This window comes from Opisthocomus hoazin, chromosome 27 (assembly GCF_030867145.1).
Source record: "Opisthocomus hoazin isolate bOpiHoa1 chromosome 27, bOpiHoa1.hap1, whole genome shotgun sequence".
In the NCBI taxonomy this organism is placed as follows: Eukaryota; Metazoa; Chordata; class Aves; order Opisthocomiformes; family Opisthocomidae; genus Opisthocomus; species Opisthocomus hoazin.
In genome coordinates, this window is record NC_134440.1 from 3,414,762 (window position 1) to 3,438,526 (window position 23,765).

General features: G+C 58.4%; 2 protein-coding genes across 2 annotated transcripts; both read left to right on the forward strand.

The window, feature by feature from the left end:
• The first annotated feature begins 161 nt into the window (after positions 1 to 161).
• On the forward strand, positions 162 to 5,705 carry COPE (coat protein complex I subunit epsilon). The gene is made up of 10 exons (XM_075444394.1): positions 162 to 334; positions 671 to 733; positions 1,134 to 1,234; positions 1,442 to 1,594; positions 2,074 to 2,127; positions 2,623 to 2,704; positions 3,740 to 3,895; positions 4,171 to 4,239; positions 4,740 to 4,814; positions 5,348 to 5,705. Exons 1-10 carry the CDS (start codon positions 209 to 211, stop codon positions 5,393 to 5,395), a joined length of 927 nt encoding a protein of 308 aa, XP_075300509.1. The 5' UTR covers positions 162 to 208; the 3' UTR covers positions 5,396 to 5,705.
• A 2,477-nt stretch (positions 5,706 to 8,182) lies between these two features.
• Positions 8,183 to 23,685, forward strand: CERS1 (ceramide synthase 1). Its single transcript, XM_075444491.1, has 7 exons — positions 8,183 to 8,468; positions 17,587 to 17,746; positions 18,238 to 18,418; positions 18,763 to 18,924; positions 20,216 to 20,363; positions 21,283 to 21,431; positions 22,481 to 23,685. Exons 1-7 carry the CDS (start codon positions 8,247 to 8,249, stop codon positions 22,521 to 22,523), a joined length of 1,065 nt encoding a protein of 354 aa, XP_075300606.1. The 5' UTR covers positions 8,183 to 8,246; the 3' UTR covers positions 22,524 to 23,685.
• The last annotated feature ends 80 nt before the right edge of the window (positions 23,686 to 23,765 follow it).

The window sequence follows — 23,765 nt, forward strand, 5'->3', positions numbered from 1 at the left end:
CTCCCGCGCGTCACCACAGGCGCGTCCGCCCCCCTCATTGGCTGCCTCCTTGCTGACCCCCTCCCAGCCTGCCCCGGCTTCCGGCGCCGTGCTGACGTTTCCTGCTTCTTGCGAGCCTATTGGTTGTCGCGGGGGGTTTTCATGGAGACCCGGTTCCCGGCAGCCGCCGCGGCTCAGCTGCTTCCGGAGACGTGTTTGAGGCGGCGCAATGGCGGCTGGGGCGGGCGCGGGCTGTGCTGGTCAGGGCGGCGATGCCGATGAGCTCTTCGACGTGAAGAACAGCTTCTACATCGGGGCCTACCAGGCCGCCATCAACGAGGCGCAGCGGGTCAAGGTCGGGCCGGGCTGTCCGTTGGCCCGCGGGTCGGGGCCGCCCCCCGGGGCCTGCCTCTCCCCCAACACCCCCCCCCCCCCCCCCCCCGCCGCTCCGGGGCCTGCAGGCGCGATCGCCGGGTGCCCTTCGTGTGTGTGTCCCCCCCCGCCCCGGGCTGTTGGCGGAGCTCTCCGCCGCCCTGCTCGAGCAGGGGGACTCGGGGGAGGGGGGCCGGGGGCTCCCGTGGGCACCGGGAATGTGCGCGGGGGGCGGGGGGGGTCTCGTGTGTTGTTGCGGGGTCGGGTTGTGACTGCGCGGGTCCCTGAGAGAGGTTCCTGTTTCCTGCCCTCCCTGCAGCCGTCTAGTCCGGAGAAGGAGGTGGAGAGGGACGTTTTCCTGTTCCGAGCATACATCGCCCAGGTGAGGCCACAAGTGCGGGGCTGGAGCCGGGGGGGTTGCGAGTCCGAGTCCTCCGAGTCCGGCACCGCACCATTCGGTGATAATTCCTCCTTCAGCGCTGTGGCGTAACGCATTCCCTGACAGCAACGCGACTGCAGCGTGTTGTGTGCGGGGTTGGGATGGCCCGGTGAGACCTCTTCGAGAGGTGCTTTTTTATTTTTAAGATGGCAAATGGGCAAACAATCCTCTTCAGGGTCACGGAATATGACCACGTTTGTAAAGTGTGATGTGAGACATAAACTAGAAATCTGCTGTTTCTGCTTTTGTTGTTGTTTTAACTGAGGTTTTAGAAAGCAAGCAATTATTTCCCACATTGTGAGAAATTAGTAAGTCACAGGTTTGTGTTTGTTGCCTTCAACAGAGAAAATACGGTGTTGTCCTGGATGAAATCAAAGCCAGTGCGAGCCCTGAGCTCCAAGCAGTGAGGATGTTTGCAGAATATCTCTCCAATGAGAGTCAAAGGTAAGCCTGATAGCAAGTTGGAACTCGAGCCCTGTCTAACGGGGAGTATATTTCCACATGAAAAGCCTGTTGTAGAGGTGTGGTCTTTATTGTGATTTGCTGTGGGTTTGCAGTGAACTCCAACAAGGGAGACTTCTGTGGGGGCAGGATCTGTTTGTCTGGCTTAGTAAGGAAACACTCCCAAATTCTCCCCCTTGCTGTTCACAGGGATGCAATCATTGCCGATTTGGACAAGAAAATGGCAAAAAGTGTTGATGTAGCCAATACTACTTTCTTGCTGATGGCTGCTTCCATCTATTTCCACGACAAAAATCCTGACGCAGCACTGCGTACCCTGCATCAAGGGGAGAGCCTGGAATGGTAAGCGCGGCTCACTTGGTGTCGCGGGGATGTGTGCTAGCAGAGCCTCTCTCGTGGCTCTGGAGAGGTGCCGTAAAAATGGCTGAGGCCTGGCTTCCCTCTAAAAAGCCTTGAAACCATTGAGAAACTGCTTTGAGGTTTGCTTTCAGAGTAGCAAATGATTTGGCGCTCGTCCTACAATGCCAAGTCTGTTGCTCCCTTGTGGAACTTAAGAACCTGATGTATCGATTCGTGTGTGTTCAGAATTGCTGAAGCGAGCAAAACTGTCAATACGGCGAGGGGGCACTTGGGAGCTAGGGCCAAGCTTCCCCATTTCGGGTCCTGCTCTGGGAACCACCTGCTCCGCTGGTCCCTGCACAGGGAGGCTCGTCCCTGGCGCCGGCAGCACGTCTCTCTGCCGAGCAGCAGGCTCCCGGGCAAAGCGCAGGGAGCGGTGAAGCCTGCAGTGGTGAAAATCACTTTGCTCTTCTTCGTTGCAGCATGGCCATGATGATACAGATCCTTCTGAAGCTCGACAGGCTCGATCTGGCCCGGTAGGTTTGTGTCCCTTTGCTCCTTAATGGTGCTCTTGCGGGGTGTGCCTCGGTAGGAGAGTTTTCATCAGCCGCCCTCCCCGGGGTGCAGCGTTTTGACACCTGCAGTGGGCAGAAGAACTTGTGTGTAGGTGTGGGCGTGCTGCAGAGCGTTTGTGTTCTCCAGATTGGAAAAGCTGTGGGGATAGTAGAGCCACATACAAGTAAAGGAAGAGCTGGACCTCTAGGCTTAATCTTCCCTTTGGCAGAACGTGGTTTGAATCTCTAGTCCTGGGTTTCTAATTTCCCGCCAGGAGGTAGAACTGGGAGGTCTTTCACAGATTGTTTCAGAGAAATATTAAGAGTTGTTTGTGCCACGTTACAGCTCGCTGCAGCTGTTGTGCTCTAGTGATGGAAGAGCTGAGAGAGGAGACTACAACATTTTGTCTGTATGTTAAAGAAGTGCAGAAGCTGCTTCGTCTTTCCGTTATGTGACTCCCACTTTTGCTTCTGCAGCAAGGAGCTTAAGAAAATGCAGGAGCAAGACGAGGATGCAACTCTTACTCAGCTGGCCACTGCCTGGGTGAACCTGGCCGTAGTGAGTACCTTAAACGGGGATCCCTAGCCTACAGCGTCTGAGAAACACCACCCTGTAGCTTGTTCCCAGTTGCTCTTTTCACATCATGCTTTCAGGAAAGCAGGCAGGTTTTCTGTTGGTTTGGGTTTTTTTCCCCGCTTCTTTCGAGTACACGGAGAATATTGGCAGCTGGCTTCGCAAACTGACTGGCTGTTTTGATTGACATCTTTCATCTGTGCTCCTTAGCCTTGGGCTCACACAGGGAAGTGCTAAACCGTGCTTAAATAATTCACAAAGTGTTATAACATAAAATGGAAAGCTGCAGTGTTACTGGCAGCCAGAGCTTGCAGTTAAACTCCAAGAAAGAAATGTAATTCTTTGAGCAGACTGGCTTTAAGCGTGTTTGTGAATCAGACAAAAACATGCACTGTTTGGCAGCCCAGATAATAAGTAGTCTCCTAAAATTCAGTGAAGTCCCAGGTTGTGCGTGCAATAACCTGGTAGACTGTTAAGACTTCTTTTTTGGCGTTCACTTGGTTTTGTTGCGAAATCTCTCATGCATAGCCCCTGCCTTGCAATGGTGTGCGGCTAGATGCTTGTTAAGATCTTGGTTTCCACAAGGGAACCCACCTCTAACTGGTGGAAGCCCCTGCACGTGGAACCTTTCTGGAGCTGGAACTTTGTGAAAAGCCAGGTGTCCATACCTGCGTTTCATCATCAAAATCTCATGTCAGAATCCTTTATTACATTAAGCAGCTGAAGTGGTTCTTTTGAAATATTTTCTTCTTTTTGAGTCGAAGCCTGGATCATTTGTCCATTTAAGGGGTTCTTAATATTTTTGCATTTATTTTGTCTACGGTCTGACAGCGATCTGTTGTGGTGCAGGAGACCCCAGGACTGCCATCAGCTGTTAGCATTGTTTCTCATGCATTGCGTACCTGTGCTTTATAACCCTGGAAACAAACGTTGTGCCTAGTCCTTCCACCATGGCAAGAAGGTACAGCCTTCTCAGCAACGTGTAATGAAGCTGTGGGTGTTTGTCTCCTCCCTTTGCAGGGCGGTGAGAAGCTGCAAGATGCCTATTACATCTTCCAAGAGATGGCAGACAAATGCTCCTCCACCCTCCTCCTGCTTAACGGACAAGCAGCCTGCTACATGGCGCAGGGCAAGTGGGACGATGCGGAGGGAGTGCTTCAGGAGGCGCTGGACAAGGTGCTTTCTGGTTTTGCCAGGCCGATTTGCTCTTGTGGGCACATAAGAGTGAAACAGCGAGGACTTCACTGTTAACCTTTATGAAAATACCAATATGTTGATACATATCGCTAAGGGCGGTTGGTGTTAAGACCTCCCTTGCTTGCTACTTTGCCTTTTCCAGTAGAGCGAGCTGTGGGTTTGGCAGAGCTTGTTCCCGCAGAGCTGTGCTGCTTGTGACGCGTAGTCCTGGCAGCGGTAAGTCGGATAGACCAGGTGCTTGTCCTTGTTTCCAGGACAGCGGCCATCCTGAGACCCTGATCAACCTTGTCGTCCTGTCACAGCACTTGGGCAAACCACCAGAGGTGAGGCTGCTTTTCCTGTGCTCAGCAAGCAGAAACCGACAGCCTGCTCCCGCTGCTGCGGGCAGGCGGGGCGTTCCTGGCACACGTGGTAGCTTTACCTGGGTTTGTAATTGTACGTGTTCTCCACAGGGTTGGCATTAACAAAATAGAACAGTTCTGGGGTGCAGGGAACTCGCATCTTCGATATTCAGTAGTGTTTGTGGAATTACAGGTGATGGAGATAATGGTGTATACCTGAGAGGAAGGTGTGGGCGGAAGAAATAGTCTCTGGAGTCCCAAGTTCAGTTCTCACTGATTGATTGTTGTCTTGAACCAACTATTTAAGGTCTAATTTTTAAGTGCAGTGTATGCACAGGTCTTACTGGTTTAAATTGGTGCCGATAACATTCAGGACGCTGGGAAAATCAGGTCCTTACTCACTGCAAGCAAACACGTTGAAGTGTGATGTTTTAAACTCTTGGCTTCTCCTCGTTATCTCAAGGTTTATCTCATCCCATCAGGTTACGAATCGCTATTTGTCCCAGTTGAAAGACGCGCATAAAAATCATCCGTTCATAAAGGAGTATCAGGCAAAGGTACTAATTACTTTCTCGTATAAAATTGAGTTTATAATGCCTCATACCAGTGTCTGATGGGGCGAGCGGATGCTTTACCAGTATGTGACTGCAGTTCTGAGGGGGCAGGTCCTCGTTCTGTCGCTGTCACATCACTTGCCAGCAGATTTTCTAGCCCTGGTGAGAGATGTTGGGAAACACGAGCCGGGTGTTAAACAACGGGGTGATGTGCCCGAACCTGGTAACATCGTGAAAGAATAGCTCTGTGGTACAGGTTCTTAAGCCGAGTCAGAAGCTTGTTACCATCAGACACTGTGCTTAAACAGTGGAAACATCCTTCTGGAAGAGAGAATTCGGGGAGGGGGGAGGAAGGATAAAGGTAATAGCGAAGGGAAAATGGAATGAAGTGAGAAAAATTGAGAACTGATACAGAGGATCTTGCTTCTTAGAACTCCTTTAGTCATAGTGAGCTGTGACAGTAGCATTCTCTTCAGCTAGTGCAGGTTTTATTAAATTTTCAGTAAACATTTGTTCATTTTGTTTCTGATTTGAAGGAGAACGACTTTGACCGGCTGGCCATGCAGTATGCCCCCAGCGCGTGAGGAGAGGGGAGCGAGCCTGCCGACCTGCTCTGCGGTCCCTTGGGGACCACGGCTGATACGCAAAGCCTCGCTGTTAACATGGGAAAATGCCCTCTGCACGTCGGTCTGGCTTAACTCACGGTGGCGGGGTCCTGCGGTCCAGCAAGCGGGTGCTAACGCTGCGTGTAACACACAGCCACTTGATCCTGGTGGCTGGAGAGCCCGTGTTCTGGCGTACCTGGGTCCTGAACTCGGTTTAAAATACAGTGTGAATCCAGAGTGTGCAACACTGTACCTTACACATTCCCAATAAAGCCTTTTCTGGATCTGTGTGGCCCTTAGTTTCTGGAATTCGGGTAATTCCACTCTGGGACTGAGCCCTGTCACCTGTCCTGAGGGTGTGCCGGTGGGAAGAGTATGAAGGTTAATTTTAAGCATCTACATTCAGCACACAGATGAATCCTGAGTTACGGATCTTTTTTCAGTCCAACTGATGACTCCTCCGTTAACATCGGCACCCTGCAGCTGTAGGGGTTGCTGCGGGGTGAGAGGGAAATCTTCCCCAAAATAAAAATAATCCGATTGTAACAGGCTCAGCCTTAATCTGGAGCTGGTGACCGGCAGTAGCTCCACTCCTGGCGCCAGGAAGGCGCATCCTGCCCTACGTGTCCACGCCTGCTTGTCACCAGTCGCTTCTGAAACCCGGGTGGCTGCTGAACCTGGCGTGTCGTGGGGCGTGACGCGATCCAACGCTATGGGCTGGTGCTGTTCTGTCGCCTCGGACTGCGGCGCGGCGTTTCCGACTGCCGCGTGTGTCGAGCGATTGCGTTATATCAAAGACTGAGAGAGCAGATGTCTGAGCAGAGCCCGCAGCGGGGACCTCCTGGACTCTGACGTTCGATTTACCCTTTGGGTCGCTTGGGGAGGGGGAGAAGAGGGGTCTGTGCTCACGGTAGATGTGTCTAACTGGCGTTTCCTTTGTGCCCACCTCCCGAGGCTGCTCTCAAAGGGCTCATTGTCTCCTTCCTTGGCTTGTTTAGCGAGCAGCTATTTTCAATGAGGGGTTATTCATGGTCCGCTCTTCAGTGAATGTTTCCTTTGTGGAGTTGTCTGGGGGAGATGTGAAAGGGGCTTGTGTGTTCAGGGCAGCCATTACCCACTTGATGGGCCATGATAAATTGACTTAAAAACGTAAACAATAAAAGCAAGTGGCATGGTAGGAGCCAGCGGTGTCAGTGTGAGAATGGGGGAACATGTTGTTCGGGCCTCCGAGAGGAACCAGGTTGCGTTTGCTCCTTGCTGCCCCAGGCCGATTAGAGAGGTTCCAGAGAACCTGGAGGCACAACGGCTGTGGTCGGAGGAATGACTTTAAATGACATAAAACTCATTTACATTTTGTCTTTCCCTATCAAGCCGGTTCGAGTTACAGCTCCATCAGTGCCTGTGACGATAGTGACTGTTCTGCATCCCCGGCAGCAAGGATCCCGCCACTGTTGAGCTGACTGTTTTCATGCGTTGGGCCACAACCAAACTCCGTTTACTCCTCCCTGGCCAAAACCGACTGCCACCGCGCTGCTCCAGCGCCGCTGGTCCGTTGGGCCTTGCCGTGAGACAATATAAGTGTCGGCACTTTAGGAGAATCTTTGTCTTAAACTCAGGCTTCTCCTGGCGAGCCAAACACCTGGCTGTCTGTACACGACTGTGGATATAACGCTTTTAATTTTAAACATCTACCTAACAAGACTGGTGTTCAATGAATCGGCAGCTAGCCGGGGCACAAGCTGCCTGCCTTCTGGGGGAGATGTTCCACCATCAAGTCCTGCATCAGGGCTCACCTGTCCAGGATGTGTTTGCCTTTTCAGGTGCCCCTTGTTATTCCAGAGCCTTCTTAGCGTGTGTTTGTGTTTTTCAGATGCCTCTCGTTATCCCAGAGCCTTCTTAACCGCAGCAGGTGCCCCAGTTCAGCTGTGGTGTTAGGGTTGGAAACACCCTATTTCTTTCTGCCCAAAGGCTCTGCGAGGAAGGGGTGAACCTTCTGCTGCGCGGAGGTCTCTGCTGAGAGGTAGGGAAAAAAGATCTGGAGGAATGTTTCTCTTTGCTTATCAAATGAAAAAACGTTAAAGGGTGAATGTGCAGCCAGGCGTTGGGAGCTGTGGGTGCTCAGTGTCGTCGGGGGCCGCTGCCAAGGCACTGTGGGTACCTTCCAGCCCCCGCAGCCCCCCGAGGGCTGCAACCCCAGCAGGCGCAGCCGTTTTCCGCTGCTCTATCGTCGGTTGTCATCTCCTGATATGGCACCACTGGCGTTTGTCTTGGTTCGTGCTGCCGGAGTGACCCCAGCCCGTTGTCACAGCCCTTCGCTCAAGAGAACCGTCGCCTTGCTGGGTGCTGGGGGTTTTTATTAATAAGAAACTGTAACGTGACTTCATTCAGCGAGCGCCCGTGCTGATGAACGAGCCCCCAATGAGCCCCTGCTCCTCTCAGTGCTGATTAATGGGCCCCTAATGAGCCGCTGCCCCTCTCCGTGCTGATGAGCCGGCCCCTAATGAGCCGCTGGCCCTCTCCGTGCTGATGAACCGGCCCCTAATGAGCCGCTGCTCCTCTCCCTGCTGATGAACCGGCCCCTAATGAACCGCCGCTCCCCTCCGGGCACGCTGCCCTGGCCCCGGGGGGGGGCCGAGAGCCCGCACCTCCCGCCCGGCTGCCCCGGGAGCTCCGCGGCGGGGGCGAGCGGAGCCCGAAGGGGCCGGGCCGCGGAGGGAGGGGGGGGCCGGGGGGCGGCTCTTCGGCCCCGGTACCGGCGGGGAGGGCCGTCCCCCGGCGCGGAGCCTGCGCGGAGCCGGGCCATGGGCGGGCAGCGCTGAGCTCCGCGGCGATGCCGCCTCCCGAGCCCATGCCCGGGTACGGGCAGCTCCTCCGCCGGGGCTACGGGAGCCTGGCGGCGGCGGCGCGGGGCTGCGGGGACTGCGGCTGGGAGCTGGCGCGGCGGAGCTGGGCCGAGAACGCGCGGCTGAGCTGGGGCGAGGTGCTGCTCTGCGGGCTCTGCGCCCTGGGCTGGACCGCGCTGCGCCGCGCCGCCGCCCGCACGCTCTTTCGGGTCAGTGCGGGGCGCCGGGGGGGGGGGGGGGGCCCGCTCCTCCATCCCGGGGGGCTGCGGGATCGGGGGGCCCTGCTCCTCCATCCCGGGGGGTGCGGGAGGCGGGGGGGGCCCCGCTCCTCCATCCCGGGGGCTGCGGGGGGAGGCGGGAGGACCCCGCTCCTCCATCCCGGGGGGCTGCGGGATCGGGGGGCCCCGCTCCTCCATCCCGGGGGGCTGCGGGATCGGGGGGCCCCGCTCCTCCATCCCGGGGGGTGCGGGAGGCGGGGGGGGCCCCGCTTCTCCATCCCGGGGGGCTGCGGGGGGAGGCGGGAGGACCCCGCTCCTCCATCCCGGGGGCTGCGGGGGGAGGCGGGAGGACCCAGCTCCTCTATCCCGGGGGGCTGCGGGATCGGGGGGTCCAGCTCCTCCATCCCGGGGGGTGCGGGAGGCGGGAGGACCCCGCTTCTCCATCCCGGGGGGTGCGGGAGGACCCCGCTTCTCCATCCCGGGGGGCTGCGGGGCAGGAGGGCTCCACTCCTCCATCCTGAGGGGCTGCGGGGGGCCCCAATTCTCCATCCCGTGGGGCTGCGGGGCAGGAGGGCTCCGCTCCGCCATCCCCGGGGGCCGTGGGGCGGCGGGGGGCTGCAGCGTGGGGGGGCTCCGCTCCTCCATCCCGGGGGCTGCGGGGGGGCCCTGCTCCTCCATCCCGGGGACGGGGAAAGCGCGTTGTCCTTCACCTGGAGTGAGAGACCCCCGCGCCTTCCTCCGGGGCTGCATCCCGGAGGACCGAGCATCCCGCTGCACCGGGAGAGCCCCCCCCAGCCCCCTCGGCCGCGTCCCGGGAGGGTTCGGGGTTCATTTCTCGCGTGGGGGGATGGCGAGGACCGCGTTTCTGCGTGTCATCCGTGGTTTGCGTGAGAAGCGTCGTTGCGCGGCGCGGGGATGGCGGCTGTGCTGCAGTGCGGGGCTGGCCATCCCCGGGCGCGGGGGCTGCAGGGATGCGGGTGGCCCACCCGTGCACCCCCCCCCCCCCCCGCCTTGTTCGTGCCGTGCTTGGCAGGGGACGGGATGGGCAGGACGTCCCCGGGAGTGAAGAACGGCTCTGTGTGATTTCTTGCTGTGGAGTCGTGTATGTGATGAAGCGAGAGCTCCCGTCTTTCTGCTGGCTCCGTCCCAGCAGAGGAGGATTCTTCCGCGCTGCTTTCCTAGAGAGATGCTGCGCTGCTGCCGTCCCGGGCCGGGGATTGCGGGGCAGCAGAATCCCTGCGGAGATGCAGTGTTTTGGGCCAGGGGATCGTCCTTGGCCCACGGGGACCCTTTCCTCTCATGAGAGTGGTGGCACGAGGCCCTGAGGAGCCGTGAGCGCGTGCATGGTTCTTTGCGGCTCCGTGGGACAGGCCTTGTTCCCTGTGCGAACCGCTTCATGGGATGGAGACGGCTACCTCACATCCTGTAATTAGGCTGTCGAGAGTCACCGCTGTCCTCCCTCTGCCCTGTCTGCTGTGAGCCTGCCTTTAAAGTAGCTTTTCTGTTGCTGTTCAGAGCCATCTTTGCTTATCTGGTAATGCGAGGTGGATCATGACCTTGTGCAAGGTTCCAGTCTAGGTCCGTTGCAGTCGTGTGAAGCTGCGGAAGTGGGATGTGGGCGAGGTAACGTGCTGGCTGTCTGCGTGGGGCTGAACCTCTCCTCGTTCCCTGCACCCCCGTCTGCCCGTGGGCAGCGTACCAGGTTGAACGAGGTTGCAGGTAACCCTAGGCCTGTCACAGAATCACAGAGTGTCTGGGGTTGGAAGGGACCTCTGTGGGTCACCCAGCCCAACCCCCTGCCCAAGCAGGGTCACAGAATCACAGAATAGTAGGGGTTGGAAGGGACCTCTGTGGGTCATCTAGTCCAACCCTCCTGCTGAAGCAGGGTCACCCAGAGCAGGCTGCACAGCACCGCGGCCAGGCGGGGCTGGAATATTTCCAGAGAAGGAGACTCCACAGCCTCCCTGGGCAGCCTGGGCAGCCTGGGCCAGGGCTCCGTCACCCTCAGAGGGAAGAAGTTCTTTCTCGGGTTCAGCTGGAGCTTCCTGTGCTTCAGTTTGTGCCCGTTGCCCCTTGTCCTGTCGCTGGGCACCACTGAACAGAGTCTGGCCCCGTCCTCCTGACCCCCACGCTGCAGATATTTAGAGGCATTTCTAAGGTCCCCTCGCAGCCTTCTCTTCTCCAGGCTGAACAAGCCCAGCTCCCTCAGCCTCTCCTCATAGGAGAGATGCTCCAGTCCCCTCACCATCCTTGTAGCCCTGTCATAGGGAATTACCCCCAATTTGTTTTTCTGTCCAATTTCTCCTTGTGTAAGGCTCACCTTTACAGAGCGAGCGGTGATCAGAGCGTGAAAAAAAGCTCTTTGTGCAGTGGAGTCTGCTCGGAGCCCTCGGAGGGTGCTTGGCAGCTTGTACAAGCGCCGAGGTATCGCTCGGAGAAGTGGGTCACACTTGTAATTGCAGAAGAGCGAGGGGGGTTGATCGGAGCCGGTTCTTGTGGCTACATCTGCATGTGTTATAGTGATGAGATGCGGAGCAAAATTGTGATGGCATCGGTTTTCTCCCAGCGGATGCGTGGAAGGGCAGCAGTAGGGAGAGACAACTCTCTCTCCATGTATATGTATTTTAAAAGGGTCTGAAGCTTTTATCTGTTTATTCTACTTGAGTTGCTGTGGGAGAAGCTGGAGGCTGTGGCTTTCCTCCTAAACCTCTGGCAGTATTTAGGAAATCAGTTTTTACTGCGTGGCCCTTGTCTGGGCAGCGGTGGAGTGGGGTCGTTCACGAGGAAAGTCAGGGAGAAAAGACCTCCTGTTTAACCCTGGGAGGAAACTTCTCCCATGGTCAGGACTTCGCTTCCCAGCACAGACTCAAAGAGCATCCTTCCTCGTTTTGAATCTCTTCATGTTCCCTGCAAGAACCACAGCGCTCACGGTTACAGAAATGAATCCCCTCGGTGTCCGGAGCACGCTGCCTTCCTGCGTGTTATTCATAAAGAATAAACCTTGCTGCTTGGATTGCGATTCTCTGCATCTGAAGAGGAAGTGACTCTTACCACAGGGCCTTGAAGCTGGAGCGTAAAGTGCACCATGCTGAGCTCTGGCCGTGACCGCTCCTCTGAGAAACGAGTGCCGTAAAGCCGCGTAGCTCTTCCTGTGCTGTCTGCACGGCCCCATGTTTGTCGGTGGGACGTAGAGAAGAGGAGGGAGGTCAGCTCCTCGCCCTCTGCTAGGACCGCAGCAGCATTTCTCCTGCAGCACCTGTGCCACAAAAGGTCTTGCAGGTGGGTTGAGGGAGCGGTAAAGGTTGTGCCTGTGATGGGAGGGGTCTGGTTAGGATTCGAAAGCGTGGGCTTTCTGCCGCTACAGTGGCTAGGTCGGTGCCTGTGCATTAGACGTGGTTTTCCCATCATCCTTGGAGCAGAGATAGTTTTTGGCCCGTTGCCTCTTCTTCGCAGAATACTCACTTGGTGCAAATATGGGAAGGAGTTGCTTTGGTGTAGGGAAGATCCCAGTTAGCTGAGCAAATGTGGATTGCTAGGGACGGAAAGAGCCCTGAAGTGGGCTGTAGTGGGGGCAGGGGCATCCCTGCACAGGCCCGAGGATGTACCCTTCCTCTCTGGGGTCTGGCCTGAGGGTCTCTGCTCTTTGTCCTGTTGACTCTAGAATTCTGATTCTGTGACTCCAGAGTGCACAAACTCGCACGATGCTCAGGGCATGTCGGATTGTGTGCGCTCGCTGGAGCTGCAGACTGCCTTCGGAAACGAAAACCAAGCCAGTTCTAGGCAAGTGTTCCCATCCCTGGAAGCCTCCTTGGTTTGCACGCCTGGTTTGCATCTGAGCTCCCTCAGTCTCTGAAAGCCGCCGTCCTTGGTGTGTCCCCTGCGTGGAGAGCGGCTGGAGCCAGGCTCTGAGGAGTTTGATTAAAAAGCAGCAACCTGAGCATCTCTGCATTAGTTAAACACCCTGGAGGGCAGCTGAGCCCAGCAGTGCCGAGGCCAAGCGCTGCTGGAACGGGACCCGGCAGCTCCGCTTGGGAAAGGCCTGGTGAAGTGCCTGGAGCTCAGCAAGCCCGTGCCGGCAGCATCCTTTCCCAAGCAGGTGGTCAGCTGTGCAGTCAACTCAAACAGATAAAGCTCAGAGCACACCTGGGTTCGCGCTCAGCGATGACCCAGCGTAGCTGTGGCAAGCCGAGGCAGATGCTTGCAGCCCTGAACTACCCCGAGCCACCTTTGCTGCTGGGAGTTAGAGTCCCCGAAGTCAGCTAAGGGTAAATCCATAAGCGAGCGGAATCCATTCTGTATAAAAGCTGCCTCTGAATCTGGTGGTGTTGGTCAGGTATCGCCTCCATCCCTACCGGCTGCCTGCGGTGGGTAAATGGTTTTCATGTTTGGCCCAGACACTAGTCAGCGTGCTAACTTCGCAGTGTCAAAATTTGTCGGACGTTGCGGTGTCCTCTGCGAGGCAAAGCGTTGTGTAAATTAAAAAATGTGCTCTGGAAAGCAGGGTTTTTAGGTGAGTGATACGGTGTAGCCCCAGGAAGGACGTGGAAGCTGGAAAGCAAGGGTCCTGTTACCCATTTCGGTGATTTATGCGGCTTTTCTCCACCCTACAGTATTGTCAAGACTTCATTTTCCAAGCCCCAGTGCTGGGTGTGTGACTTGAGGGGGGAAAATTGTCACTGCCCTGAGAACCGGACACCCAATACGATCTGCTGAGAGCAGAGGACGCCGACCGAGCCTGGGGTGGGAGCAGCTCTGCCGCACCGCTGGCTGCCCTGCTCACCCTGCCGCGCTCTGCCCGCTGTCTGAAGCAGAAACCCTGGAAACTGGAGGGGAAGAGGCCACAACAAAGAGTCTTTTCTTCACGCCGCGTCCCGGAGCGGGGGCCGCTCTCCCTGGGCCGCTGTGTCAGCAGCCAGGCGTGGGGAGGTCGTGCAGCCCCCGTGGGCAGCCGAGTCTTGCCTTCAAACAGTGTCTTCTGCGGCTTTGCTCTCTTGGGGGCAAATTTTACTGCTGGCAGAGGAAGAAATAACGTCTGCTGGTTTGCTGCTGTTGTGATAGTGCCTTTTTCTACATGTTTATCTGGAAAGCATCACACAGAGCCCAGCACAGCTTCCCAGTGCCTTAGCTGCTGTGTGGGCAGGGAAACTGAGGCACAGAGCGGCTCACAGCCTGGTGTAGGGATGGACCAATGAGAGCTGGAGCTCCTCGTGCTATGCTCGGTTCGTTCCCCTTCCTAGAGGGGGTGACAGCCGCTGCCCTTGGGTCTGCAGGCTCCAGGGGACTCATTTCTTGGGCTTTAGGTACCATTTTACCGGATCATTCCTGCTGCAGGCTCTGTGCCCATCCCTGATGTGGCAGGGGGTGGCAGCCGGTCGGGGAGCAGCGGGCGGGCTGGGTACGGCAGGGACGTGGTCCCTTGGGGGGGGAAGGCACCATCGCAGCTCTGGGAAGCAGCAAAGGGGGCTGCGGGGAGCTGTGCCACCGCGGCAGGGGCAGAAGCTGTCGGTTGTGGCCAGGCTTGGAACTGGAGCTCTGCTTGCTCATCGTTATCCTCTGCGTTGAGTAAAAGCTGATGTAGAGCTGCCAGTTCCCTGGGCTGAGGGTGCTTTGTGCCAGCCGTTCCTTTGTGCTCCTCCGGGGAACTCGTCGTGCCCAGAAGCCAGACGCCGCGTGGCTGGGGTTCGGCCAGGCCCTCGCGTCGGGGCTGGGGAGGTGGTGGGGACTATGGGGTCGGTCGGGGGGACACGACTCCTCTGTCACAAGCCTCAGTTCACAACCCATCCCTGCGAGCCTGCCACGCTGCTGCAGGGACTCGTGTCCTGCTGCTTCAGCCGGCTGCAGATGTAAGGGGACTGGCTGCTTTCCTCTGGTGCCGGAGGCTGCGAAAAGGGAGAGGGCATGTTTGCTTCTTGCTACGAGTATTTTTTTTCGACGCTTTGGCAGAGCTGTGGGCAGCGACAGTTTCCATTTGGTTTCTCTTTCCAGCTCCAACCCGCTCTCGCTGCGCGCTGTCGCCCACTGCTCCGCTCCTTCCCCCGGGCTGTGCGGGGCGGTGCTGCGGGGGAACAGTCACATCCCTCGGAGCTGTTAATTTTGCAAATGAATCAGAAGATGCCTGTGAAGGCTTGCATGGGGGTAACGAGGAGGAGGAGGGAGGAAGAGCCGGTCGCCCTTTAAGCGAAGCCCCATTACATCACTTGCCAAGAGCCTTGGGCTCTTTCAGCCAGAGCCAGATCCGCTGTTCCCGCCGCAGCAGCCGTCGCCCTTAGCAACAGGCATCCCTGCTCCGTTGCCGTGGGAACGGCAGCCGGGTAGCGGGAGGACATCGCACCCCGCGCTCTGGGGAGAGGGCAGACGAGCATCCTAGGGCTGCCCTCACCTCGGCTTGTGCTTCCCCGAGCGAGGGCTCCAGGCTTTGGTGGGGCCTCCCTGGGGACGTTCACTTGTCCCCTGCCAGCCCCCTATGTGGGTCGGGGCTCTGGGAGATCCCCGTGTCCGCTCCAGAGCCAGCTCCCTCTCCATAGTGCTCAGGGTACAGCATGAGATGCCCCGTGGCTCTTTGGGGGAGGAGGAGGGCTCTCTCCAGGACTTGTCATTAACCATATGGCCTCAGGTTGCGTCAGGGGAGGTTTAGATTGGATATTAGGGAAAAATTTCTTTACTGAAAGAGTGGTCGGGCATCGGACCGGGCTGCCCAGGGCAGTGGTGGAGTCCCCATTCCTGGAGGGGTTCAAAAAACCTGTAGACATGGCACTCTGGGACATAAGTTAGCAGACATGGTGGCGTTGGGTTGATGATTGGACTTGATCTTGGAGGGCTTCTCCAACTTCAATGATTCTATATACGCAGCGAGGGCTGAAACCTCTCTGAGCAGTAGCCACCACAAGCTGGAGCGGGGTGGCTCTTCCCTGGGTTCTGCTTTCGCTCCGGACTGGGAGCTGCTGCCCTGCCTGCGATGGTCGGTTCATCAGGCCATGGCTGCAGGCTCGCAGTGACAATCTGCTGCGCTGCTGCCACCTCTGCCGAGGGGCCGTAAAACGTGGCTCGTCTCAGTGGTGTGTGCCTGCCCCACAGGTGATGGTCCTTGTCATCAGCTCTGCCTGCCCGGGGTAGAATCGTGGCATCCTTCCCCCTTTGCAGGTGGGGAACTGAGGTGCGGAGAAGGGGCGGAAAGGCTTGGCCGGTGTTTGGCAGCAAGGCCAACGGGGATGTGAGGCTGAGCTCAGCATCCAAAGTTCAGCCCCGGCCGAGGAGGGCGGGAGGCTCTGCCGCTCGCTGTCATGGTAGCGTGGTCAGCTCTCCCCGTCTCTGAGCTGCTCCTGTGCTCCACTCTACGGAGACACAAATCATTCGTGCTTTCTGGGCTCAGGACTTTGTCTCTGCATTATTTATTCACCCTTCAAGCTTCCTCCTCTTTTTTCCTGCCGTGGCTCCCGTTGGAAGAAGGCTTGGCAGCAGCATGTTCCTGGTCTCAATGAGGACGGCCGTGCTCTGAATGCGAGATGCCAGAGCCGTGCCTCTTGAGCTGGAGGGGGTACGGACCACTTGGCAGAGCTTTGTGGGGCCGGTGCTTCCAGGTCTGACCAGTGCTGGGAAATTCAGAGCTCGGAGCAAAGCACTTTTAGGCTGGGACAATGCTTGGAGTAGAATGCTTTGAAAATCTGATGCGGAGAGGAGCTAAAAGCCAGACCAGCCGCTGCCTGGGGACAGCTGGGGCCTTAATATAGCCTTTGAGCATCGAGGAGCTGAGCGCCGGCTGCAGAAAGTGCTGACCCGGGGCAGGGTACAGTTACTTTGCAGGCATTTTGTTTTCATCTCAAGCTTATCTGGTCTCTCCCTGTGGAGCTCTCAGCCGGGGGCCTTTGGGCGTTATCTGTGTTTCGGGCAGCGATGATTCCCTCTGGACCTTGAGCAATGCTCCCCAGCATTGACTGCTCCCCTGCGGCCGGGGGCTGCGGAGGTTGGCCGGGCTGACACGGCTCTCACTCCCGTGATGAGAAGCAGAAGCTGTGCCTGGCCTTGCTCAGCTGCTATGAAGGGAGAACATCCATGCCCGGAGCCCCAGCTGAGCTAAGGGCACGCTCGGCGCAGCATCGCTCGCCCTCCCGCACGCGGTCTGAGGCGAAGGGCAGCGCCAGCTTCTCCGTTTTACTCCGGGGGAGCTGAGGCTTTTTAACCCCGGGGCTTTGTGCTTGCTGTGATTTCCAAGTTGTCCCCGGCCTCGGTGGCCCAGCTCACTCTCCGTTGCAGAGCAGAAGTGTCAGGAGAACGGGGTGGTACCTGACATCCTCGGGAGTGTGGGGAGCTCAGGGTGAGAAAGTTTCACTCTGATTAGTGCGAGCAATTCCGCAGAACTTCCCTCGCTTTGGCCATATTTGGGGAGGCTTCGTCTCCTATTTCTGAGTCCTGACCTGTGGGAGGGGTGCCGCAAACCACAGAGGGGGAAAAAACAGCAGTGTTTCAGTACTGGTTGGCTAGAAAAGCTGCTGGGAACGTGGGGTGAGCGTGGGTAGGTGTGAGAGAGCGAGAGGACCCAGCGTCTCGGCCGCTCCTGACTTGCTACGTGCAGGGGAGTCTCGTGCCGCGCTGGTCGCGGGCTGCGTGTCTGGGGGTCTGCGGAGCCTCGGCTGCCCCGGCTGGAAGGCTCTTTCTGGGAGCTGGCGACGCCGCAAAGTCCGTGTGCGCAGGGTGGTGGTGTTGCAGCTTCCTCTTCTGGGTTTCCCTCGTGCAGATAGGACTTGATTTATATTTTATTAGTTATTGATTCTGTTCTGCAAAAGCAGCTGTGGTCAGCCCCGCTCCCGTGGGGAGTGGTGCCCAGGCTGAGGACGCCAGCCCCAGGCTCTGCTTTCGCAGCTTCCCACTGGGGCCAAGGCTGGGCGGGAGGCTCTCTAGCCTCGTGGTTTTCCCAGCTTCAGGCTCTCTAAAGCCTCTTTGACCTCCTTATCCGTGCTGTAAGGAGGGCCAGAAAAATGGGGACCGTGGCCCTGGTTTAGCCCTGTCCAGTAGTGCATGCAGCTTGCAGCGCTCGAGTCCCTCTGAGATTTGGTGAGCTCTGCCCCTGACTTTTTTTGCCCTGTATGACGATACTTCTCCCCTCTCCATGCAGCCCTTCGCGGAGTGGTGCAACCTGCAGCCGAAAGATGCTGCCAAGATGCCGGAGAGTGCCTGGAAGCTGCTTTTCTACACGTTATCCTGGTCCTATGGCATCTACCTGCTCTTCTTCACCGACTACCCCTTCTTCTACGACCCACCATCTGTCTTTTACGGTACAGTGAGAGCCAGGGAGAAGTGGGTGTGGATTAGGATGTCCAGGTTCATAGGGTATCCAGGCTGGAACACGGGAATGGGAGTTGGGGTGAGCGAAAGAGAAGACTGAACCCCTAAATTGCCTTTTCTGTGATGCTGTGGGTACGGAAAGGGCACGCGGGGCTGTCTCCCTTCATTTCGTTACAGAGAGGGGCACCTAGTGGCTATTGCCCATGGCAGGGCCTGGGATGCGTCAGCTACGGAGGGGAACGGGTCTGAGTAAAGCAGGAGAGAAGTAAACCCGAGGGAGAAGCCTTGATTTAGGGGAGGGAGTGGGTCTGATGCCAAAGGCAGAGTCTGGGAGCCGGGATGCCTGGGTTCCCTTCCAGCCGTTGCATCTGCGAGGTCCCGCACGGGACAGCTCTGGCTGCTGCTTGCTCCCCGCCGTTTGCACCCCCGTCTCTGTGCTCGCGGCTGTGGGTTCACCCTGGGCATCTCTGTCCCACCCCAGACTGGAAGAAGGGCATGGACGTGCCCACGGACATCGCCATCGCCTACCTGTTGCAGTGCAGTTTCTACGGGCACTCCATCTATGCCACCGCCTACATGGACACGTGGCGCAAGGACTCCGTCATCATGCTTCTCCACCACGTGGTCACGCTGACCCTCATAGCCTTCTCCTACGCTTTCAGGTGAGGCCCGGGGCCGTGTTGCTGCCCCTCTGCCACGTGCCTGGGCCAGCTTTGGGGAGCTACACAGCAAAAACTGCGGCGTTTCGGTGCTCGCGTGGATCTCGTGGGCAGGCAGCTCTTGCGGGGTTGGTGTGGATTCTGCCCTGCCTCCACGCTACCGCAGCAATCCCAGGGCCCCTGAGCTGCTGTGCAGTGCCAGACCCCCCCCCGCAGCACGTTACCGTGCCGTGCCAGGCTTGCTTGCCAGGATGATTTACGGAGTGAGTCTGCTCCTGGCACGATGGGCTGTGGGTGGTGGGTGCCAACATGGACCCGCCGCCCCACACGTCTCCCTCTTCCCGCAGGTACCACAACGTGGGCATCCTCGTGCTCTTCCTGCATGACGTCAACGACGTGCAGCTGGAGTTCACCAAGCTCAACGTCTACTTCAAGCACCGGGGGGGAGTCTATCATCGCCTCAACGACGTCATCTCCAACATTGGCTGCCTCACCTTCGGCGTCAGCTGGTGAGTTTGCCAGCCTGCCCGGCCCTGAGCCCCCTTCCACACCCCCCCCCGGGCAGCTTTTTGCCATCCCCCGGTGCCTGGGGGTACGGCGGCTGGGTTTGGGTGCATGGGAACAAGCCCTTTCAAAAAACTGTCTGGGCAGGGGTTCCCGCAGTGCTGGACCCCATGCTGGGCTTGGAATCCTTCTGTAGTCACTTCGACGTCTGTCACCACTGAAGTGCCTGTGAAATCTCACTTGCAGCATGACAAATGACCCCGGGGGAGGAGGAGCTGTTTCCATTTTCCCACTCGCTCCGTTTTAGCAGCAAGAAGCGCTTTTGCAAGAAGGGAGGGGACTGGAGCATCTCTCCTACGAGGAGAGGCTGAGCGAGCTGGGCTTATTCAGCCTGAAGAAGAGAAGGCTGAGAGGGGACCTTAGAAATGCCTCTAAATATCTGCAGGGTGGGTGTCAGGAGGACGGGGCCAGACTCTTTCCAGTGGTGCCCAGCGACAGGACAAGAGGCAACGGGCACAAACTGAAGCAGAGGAAGCTCCAGCTGAACCCGAGGAAGAACTTCTTCCCTCTGAGGGTGACGGAGCCCTGGCCCAGGCTGCCCAGGGAGGCTGTGGAGTCTCCTTCTCTGGAAATATTCCAGCCCCGCCTGGACACGGTGCTGTGCAGCCTGCTCTGGGTGACCCTGCTTGGGCAGGGGGTTGGGCTGGGGGACCCACAGGGGTCCCTTCCAGCCCCTACCATTCTGATTCTGTGATTCTGTGATGTGGGGCTGTCACAGATTCCAGCCTCGCAGGGGGAAAAAAAAAAAAGAGGAGTAGAGATGGGTAACTTGCACGTTGTCACTCCTCGTTTGTCCCTTTGTCCCCTTCCTTCCTCTCCGCAGGCTGCTCTGAAAAGCAGCAGTGGCAACCAGAGCCCTTGGTTTGAGGGGAGGAGAGCAGCGAAGGGTTTTGGTGATAGACTAGTGATGCACGGGACTAAGAAAACCTTCCAGCTCTGTTCCCCTCCTGTCCCGCATCCAGCTGAGAGAATCTGCAGCGGAGACCTGCCCCTCTTTCTGCCAAGCCTTTTCTGCCCGCAGAAATCGTGTCCTCCCTTCAGTAGCTGCCCTTTCCCAGGGTCTGCGTGAAGCCCTGCCTGGAGCCGGGCTGTGAGCCCCAAGCCAGATGCCAAGAGCAGGCGCTGCCGGGTGCAAGCGGAGCTGCGAGCGTTGCCTGGAGGCAGGGGTTGTGCCGGGGGAACCCGCCGGTTGATCCCGTGGCCGTTGAACCCACCCTGCTCCCTCTGCCCTGGCAGGTTCTGGTTCCGTCTCTACTGGTTCCCCCTCAAGGTGCTCTACGCCACTTGCTACTCCAGCCTCCAGTCGGTCCCCAATATCCCCTTCTACTTCTTCTTCAATGCTCTGCTCCTTGTCCTCACTCTGATGAACATCTACTGGTTTCTGGTGAGTAGGGGGAGCTCGGCAACCCCTGCGCCGGCTTCCCCCTCCTCTGCTGCTCCCGCACAGCGCTGCTGCCTGCCTGGCTTGGGGCAGATGGGGGGCTTCGGGGATGGGGGGGGCTTCGGGGGACCGGGGGATGGCTGGGAGGGTGGGGGAAACTGGCTTGGGGCAGCTGGGGGTCTGCAGGGATGGAGGGGGCTTCGGGGGACTGGGGGATGGCTGGGAGAGTGGGGGGAACTGGCTTGGGGCAGCTGGGGGTCTGCAGGGATGGAGGGGGCTTTGAGGGACTGGGGGATGGCTGGGAGAGTGGGGGGAACTGGCGTGGGGCAGCTGGGGGTCTGCAGGGATGGAGGGGGCTTCGGGGGACCGGGGGATGACTGGGAGAGTGGGGGGAACTGGCGTGGGGCAGCTGGGGGTCTGCAGGGATGGAGGGGGCTTGGGGGGACTGGGGAGGGTGGGGGGAAGCCATGGCAGTGCACGGGGGTCTCCTCTGCGCTGGAATTGGGACTGTCTCGCACTCCAGGGCCCCAGGGGAGGGAGCGATAGCAGCAGTTGGGGCAGGCTGGAACGTGATAGGGGTGTGAATGCTCTGGCAGCCCCTGAAGCTTTGGGGAGGGGGTGGGGTGGACTTGGAGGGCTCACGCCAGCAAGCTCGACCCTGGGTGGAGCTGGGAGCACCCGAGTCTGTGTCATCCTGCGGGGATGGAATCGGTTAAGGGTGGCTGCAGGACTGCTGCCTCGCGCTGCTGCAGGTCATCAGCCCCGTGCCAGGGCTTTGGCCATCGCGGAGGGGTCTGCCCTGCCCTTCTTGGGGTTGAGGGCAGCGGAGAAAGGTGCCGCTTGGGAAATGGGGAGTGGGTGGGTGGGGTGGAGCCGCTCTGAGCCTCGGGGTTTGTGGCTGACAGCGTCTGTCCCCCCGCAGTACATCGTCCTGTTTGTGGCCAAGGTGCTGATGGGGCAGATGCAAGAGGTGAATGACGTGCGCGAGTACGACGTGGAGGACAGCAAGAAAACCCCAACGGCCAAGAAGAAAGAGGCTGGACTGCAGCTGCCCAGTGCTCTGAAAGAAGGGTATGTGGGCAGGGAGGGTGGCACACGTGTACAGCGTCTGTGGGCCGGGGAAGGGATGCTGGCAGATCCCAGGGCCCTGGAGCCGCTGTCTAAGGGCTCGCCCCTGGGCTGGAAAACAGAAGAGCAGGATGGCTTGGCACAGAGTATAAAATAGTGCTGCAGGTGTCAGGAAGGACTCTGTATCTTGATGCCTCGGTGTTGGGGTGTGTCCATCCATTCGGAGGTTCTCCTTCCCCTCTACACTGCCCTAGTGAGGCCCCACCTGGAGTACTCTGTTCAGTTCTGGGCTCCCCAGTTCAAGAAAGATGAGGAGCTACTGGAGAGAGTCCAGCGGAGGGCTGCGAGGATGATGAGGGGACTGGAGCATCTCTCCTACGAGGAGAGGCTGAGGGAGCTGGGCTGTTCAGCCTGGAGAAGAGAAGGCTGAGAGGGGACCTTCGAAATGCCTCTAAATATCTGCAGGGGGGGTCAGGAGGACGGGGCCAGACTCTGTTCAGTGGTGCCCAGCGACAGGACAAGGGGCAACGGGCACAAACTGAAGCAGAGGAAGCTCCAGCTGAACCCGAGGAAGAACTTCTTCCCTCTGAGGGTGATGGAGCCCTGGCCCAGGCTGCCCAGGGAAGTTGTGGAGTCTCCTTCTCTGGAGTTATTCCAGCCCCGCCTGGCCGCGGTGCTGTGCCCCCTGCTCTGGGTGACCCTGCTTGGGCAGGGGGTTGGGCTGGGTGACCCACAGAGGGTCCTGCCAACCCCTACAATTCTGTGATCCATCTTTATGTCCCCTGAACCCTCACCCGCCCGTCTCCTGCTCACCGTGTCGGAGTGGCTCTTTGCGTGAGGCTGTTCTCTCTGAGCAGCACCTTCCCCATCATGTGGTGAGCACAAAGCCTGGTGAGATGCTGGATCCCGCAGCGCAGCTCCGGCTGACTTGGGGACAAACGGTCTGCGTCAGCCTCTCAAGACAGGGCTGACCTCAGTAGTGGTTTGTGAAGGTCGGGGAGGGAGAGTCGGTGTGGAGACCAAGGCTCACTGCCCGCTGTGCTCTTTCACAGGATGCACCTGAAGAATGGACTTGTAAAAGACAAGCGGTTGTAAGGGAAGCGTGGCTGCTGCAGCCTGGCTGGAGCTGAGGACTGACCCGGGACCCTACACTCAAACCCAGCAAATGAAAGGCACAAAGAGACCTTCATCCCCGACACCCCTCCATCCCCTGCCTGGAGCTGGGGAAGAGATGCCGCTGGCAGGATCGGGCCCTTCCTGGGGCCTGCCTGTGACCAGGCTTCACCTGACGCGGATGTGCTTTCCGTGGCCAGCCCGTGCTGGTTCAGTTGGGAGGCTGGTGGCTTGGCTGGCCCAGGTAGGATTTGGAGCTGGCTTTAGGTCCCCTGGTGTTTCTTCTGTCGCTCCATCCCTCGGCTGTTCTCACTCTCTTTGTGATTTCCCACGTCTTTGTTGTTGGAGCCTCCAACCGACCCTTCCTCAGCAGCTCTGCAGGGTCGGTCCTCTGACCCACCCTCAAACTGGGGAGGGAAACGGCCTCTCCTCTGCTGGCATCACCGTCCCAGGCGAGGGGAGCCCAAAGCCAGCTCTTCTCTAGCTGCCAGGCAGGGACTGGAGAGGCGATGCAGCTCTGAGCCTTCCTTCTCCGGAGGGGTCCTGACTGTAGAGCTGCCCACATGTACCTGGGGGCACAGCACCGATCCCCTGAGCAGGTCTGCCTGGAAACCCAGCCCTGGAGCATTATCCCAGCCCCCTGCCCCGCCGGATGAGGGCCAGGAGATTTAATTTGCTTAAAAAGCCTATGTAAGGCTTACGCTTGCTTAAAAACCCAGTCCCAGCCCTGCGGGGTCCCCTGGTGAGGGACCTCGAGACTCCCACCCCACGATGTCTGCTTGCTCACGTAAAGAACAAACGGTTTCTGCTCCCTGTGCTGGTTTTCCAGGCAGCACCGGCCCTGAGCCTCGCGGGGTCCCCAGGCTGGGCTGCGTCCCTGCTGGGAAGCCCTCTGGGTTTGACAGCCCCTCGGAGCGAGCCTGCCCCACGGCTCTCCGGACCCACAGCTCCTGCGTCCTCCCTCCCGGTCAGGGACGAGGGGGGAGGATTCGGGCCATCAATTCCGGGCACCAGAGGGTGGGTAATTGTTGTTTCGTTTTCTTTTTTCTTTTTTTTCTTGTTCGGTTTGTCACGTTGATTCAATTCCAGGCTCATTGTGCGAGCCACGGGGAAAGTTCCTCAGTAAACAGAAAGCAAAATGTGACTTGGGCTGCTGGAGACTGTCCCAGGCTGTGGCAGGATCCATCACCTTCTCCCTCAGCATCGCCTAGCAGGGTTTCAGAG

Bases quoted from the DNA above. Each gene is read 5' to 3' on its own strand.
- COPE (XM_075444394.1), top strand. From the start codon at position 209: ATGGCGGCTGGGGCGGGCGCGGGCTGTGCTGGTCAGGGCGGCGATGCC. The intron at 1,235-1,441 runs GTAAGCCTGATA...TGCTGTTCACAG, and splicing joins CTCTCCAATGAGAGTCAAAG to GGATGCAATCATTGCCGATT. The intron at 4,815-5,347 runs GTACTAATTACT...TCTGATTTGAAG, and splicing joins TAAAGGAGTATCAGGCAAAG to GAGAACGACTTTGACCGGCT.
- CERS1 (XM_075444491.1), top strand. From the start codon at position 8,247: ATGCCGCCTCCCGAGCCCATGCCCGGGTACGGGCAGCTCCTCCGCCGG. The intron at 17,747-18,237 runs GTACAGTGAGAG...GTCCCACCCCAG, and splicing joins CCCACCATCTGTCTTTTACG to ACTGGAAGAAGGGCATGGAC. The intron at 18,925-20,215 runs GTGAGTTTGCCA...CTGCCCTGGCAG, and splicing joins CTCACCTTCGGCGTCAGCTG to GTTCTGGTTCCGTCTCTACT.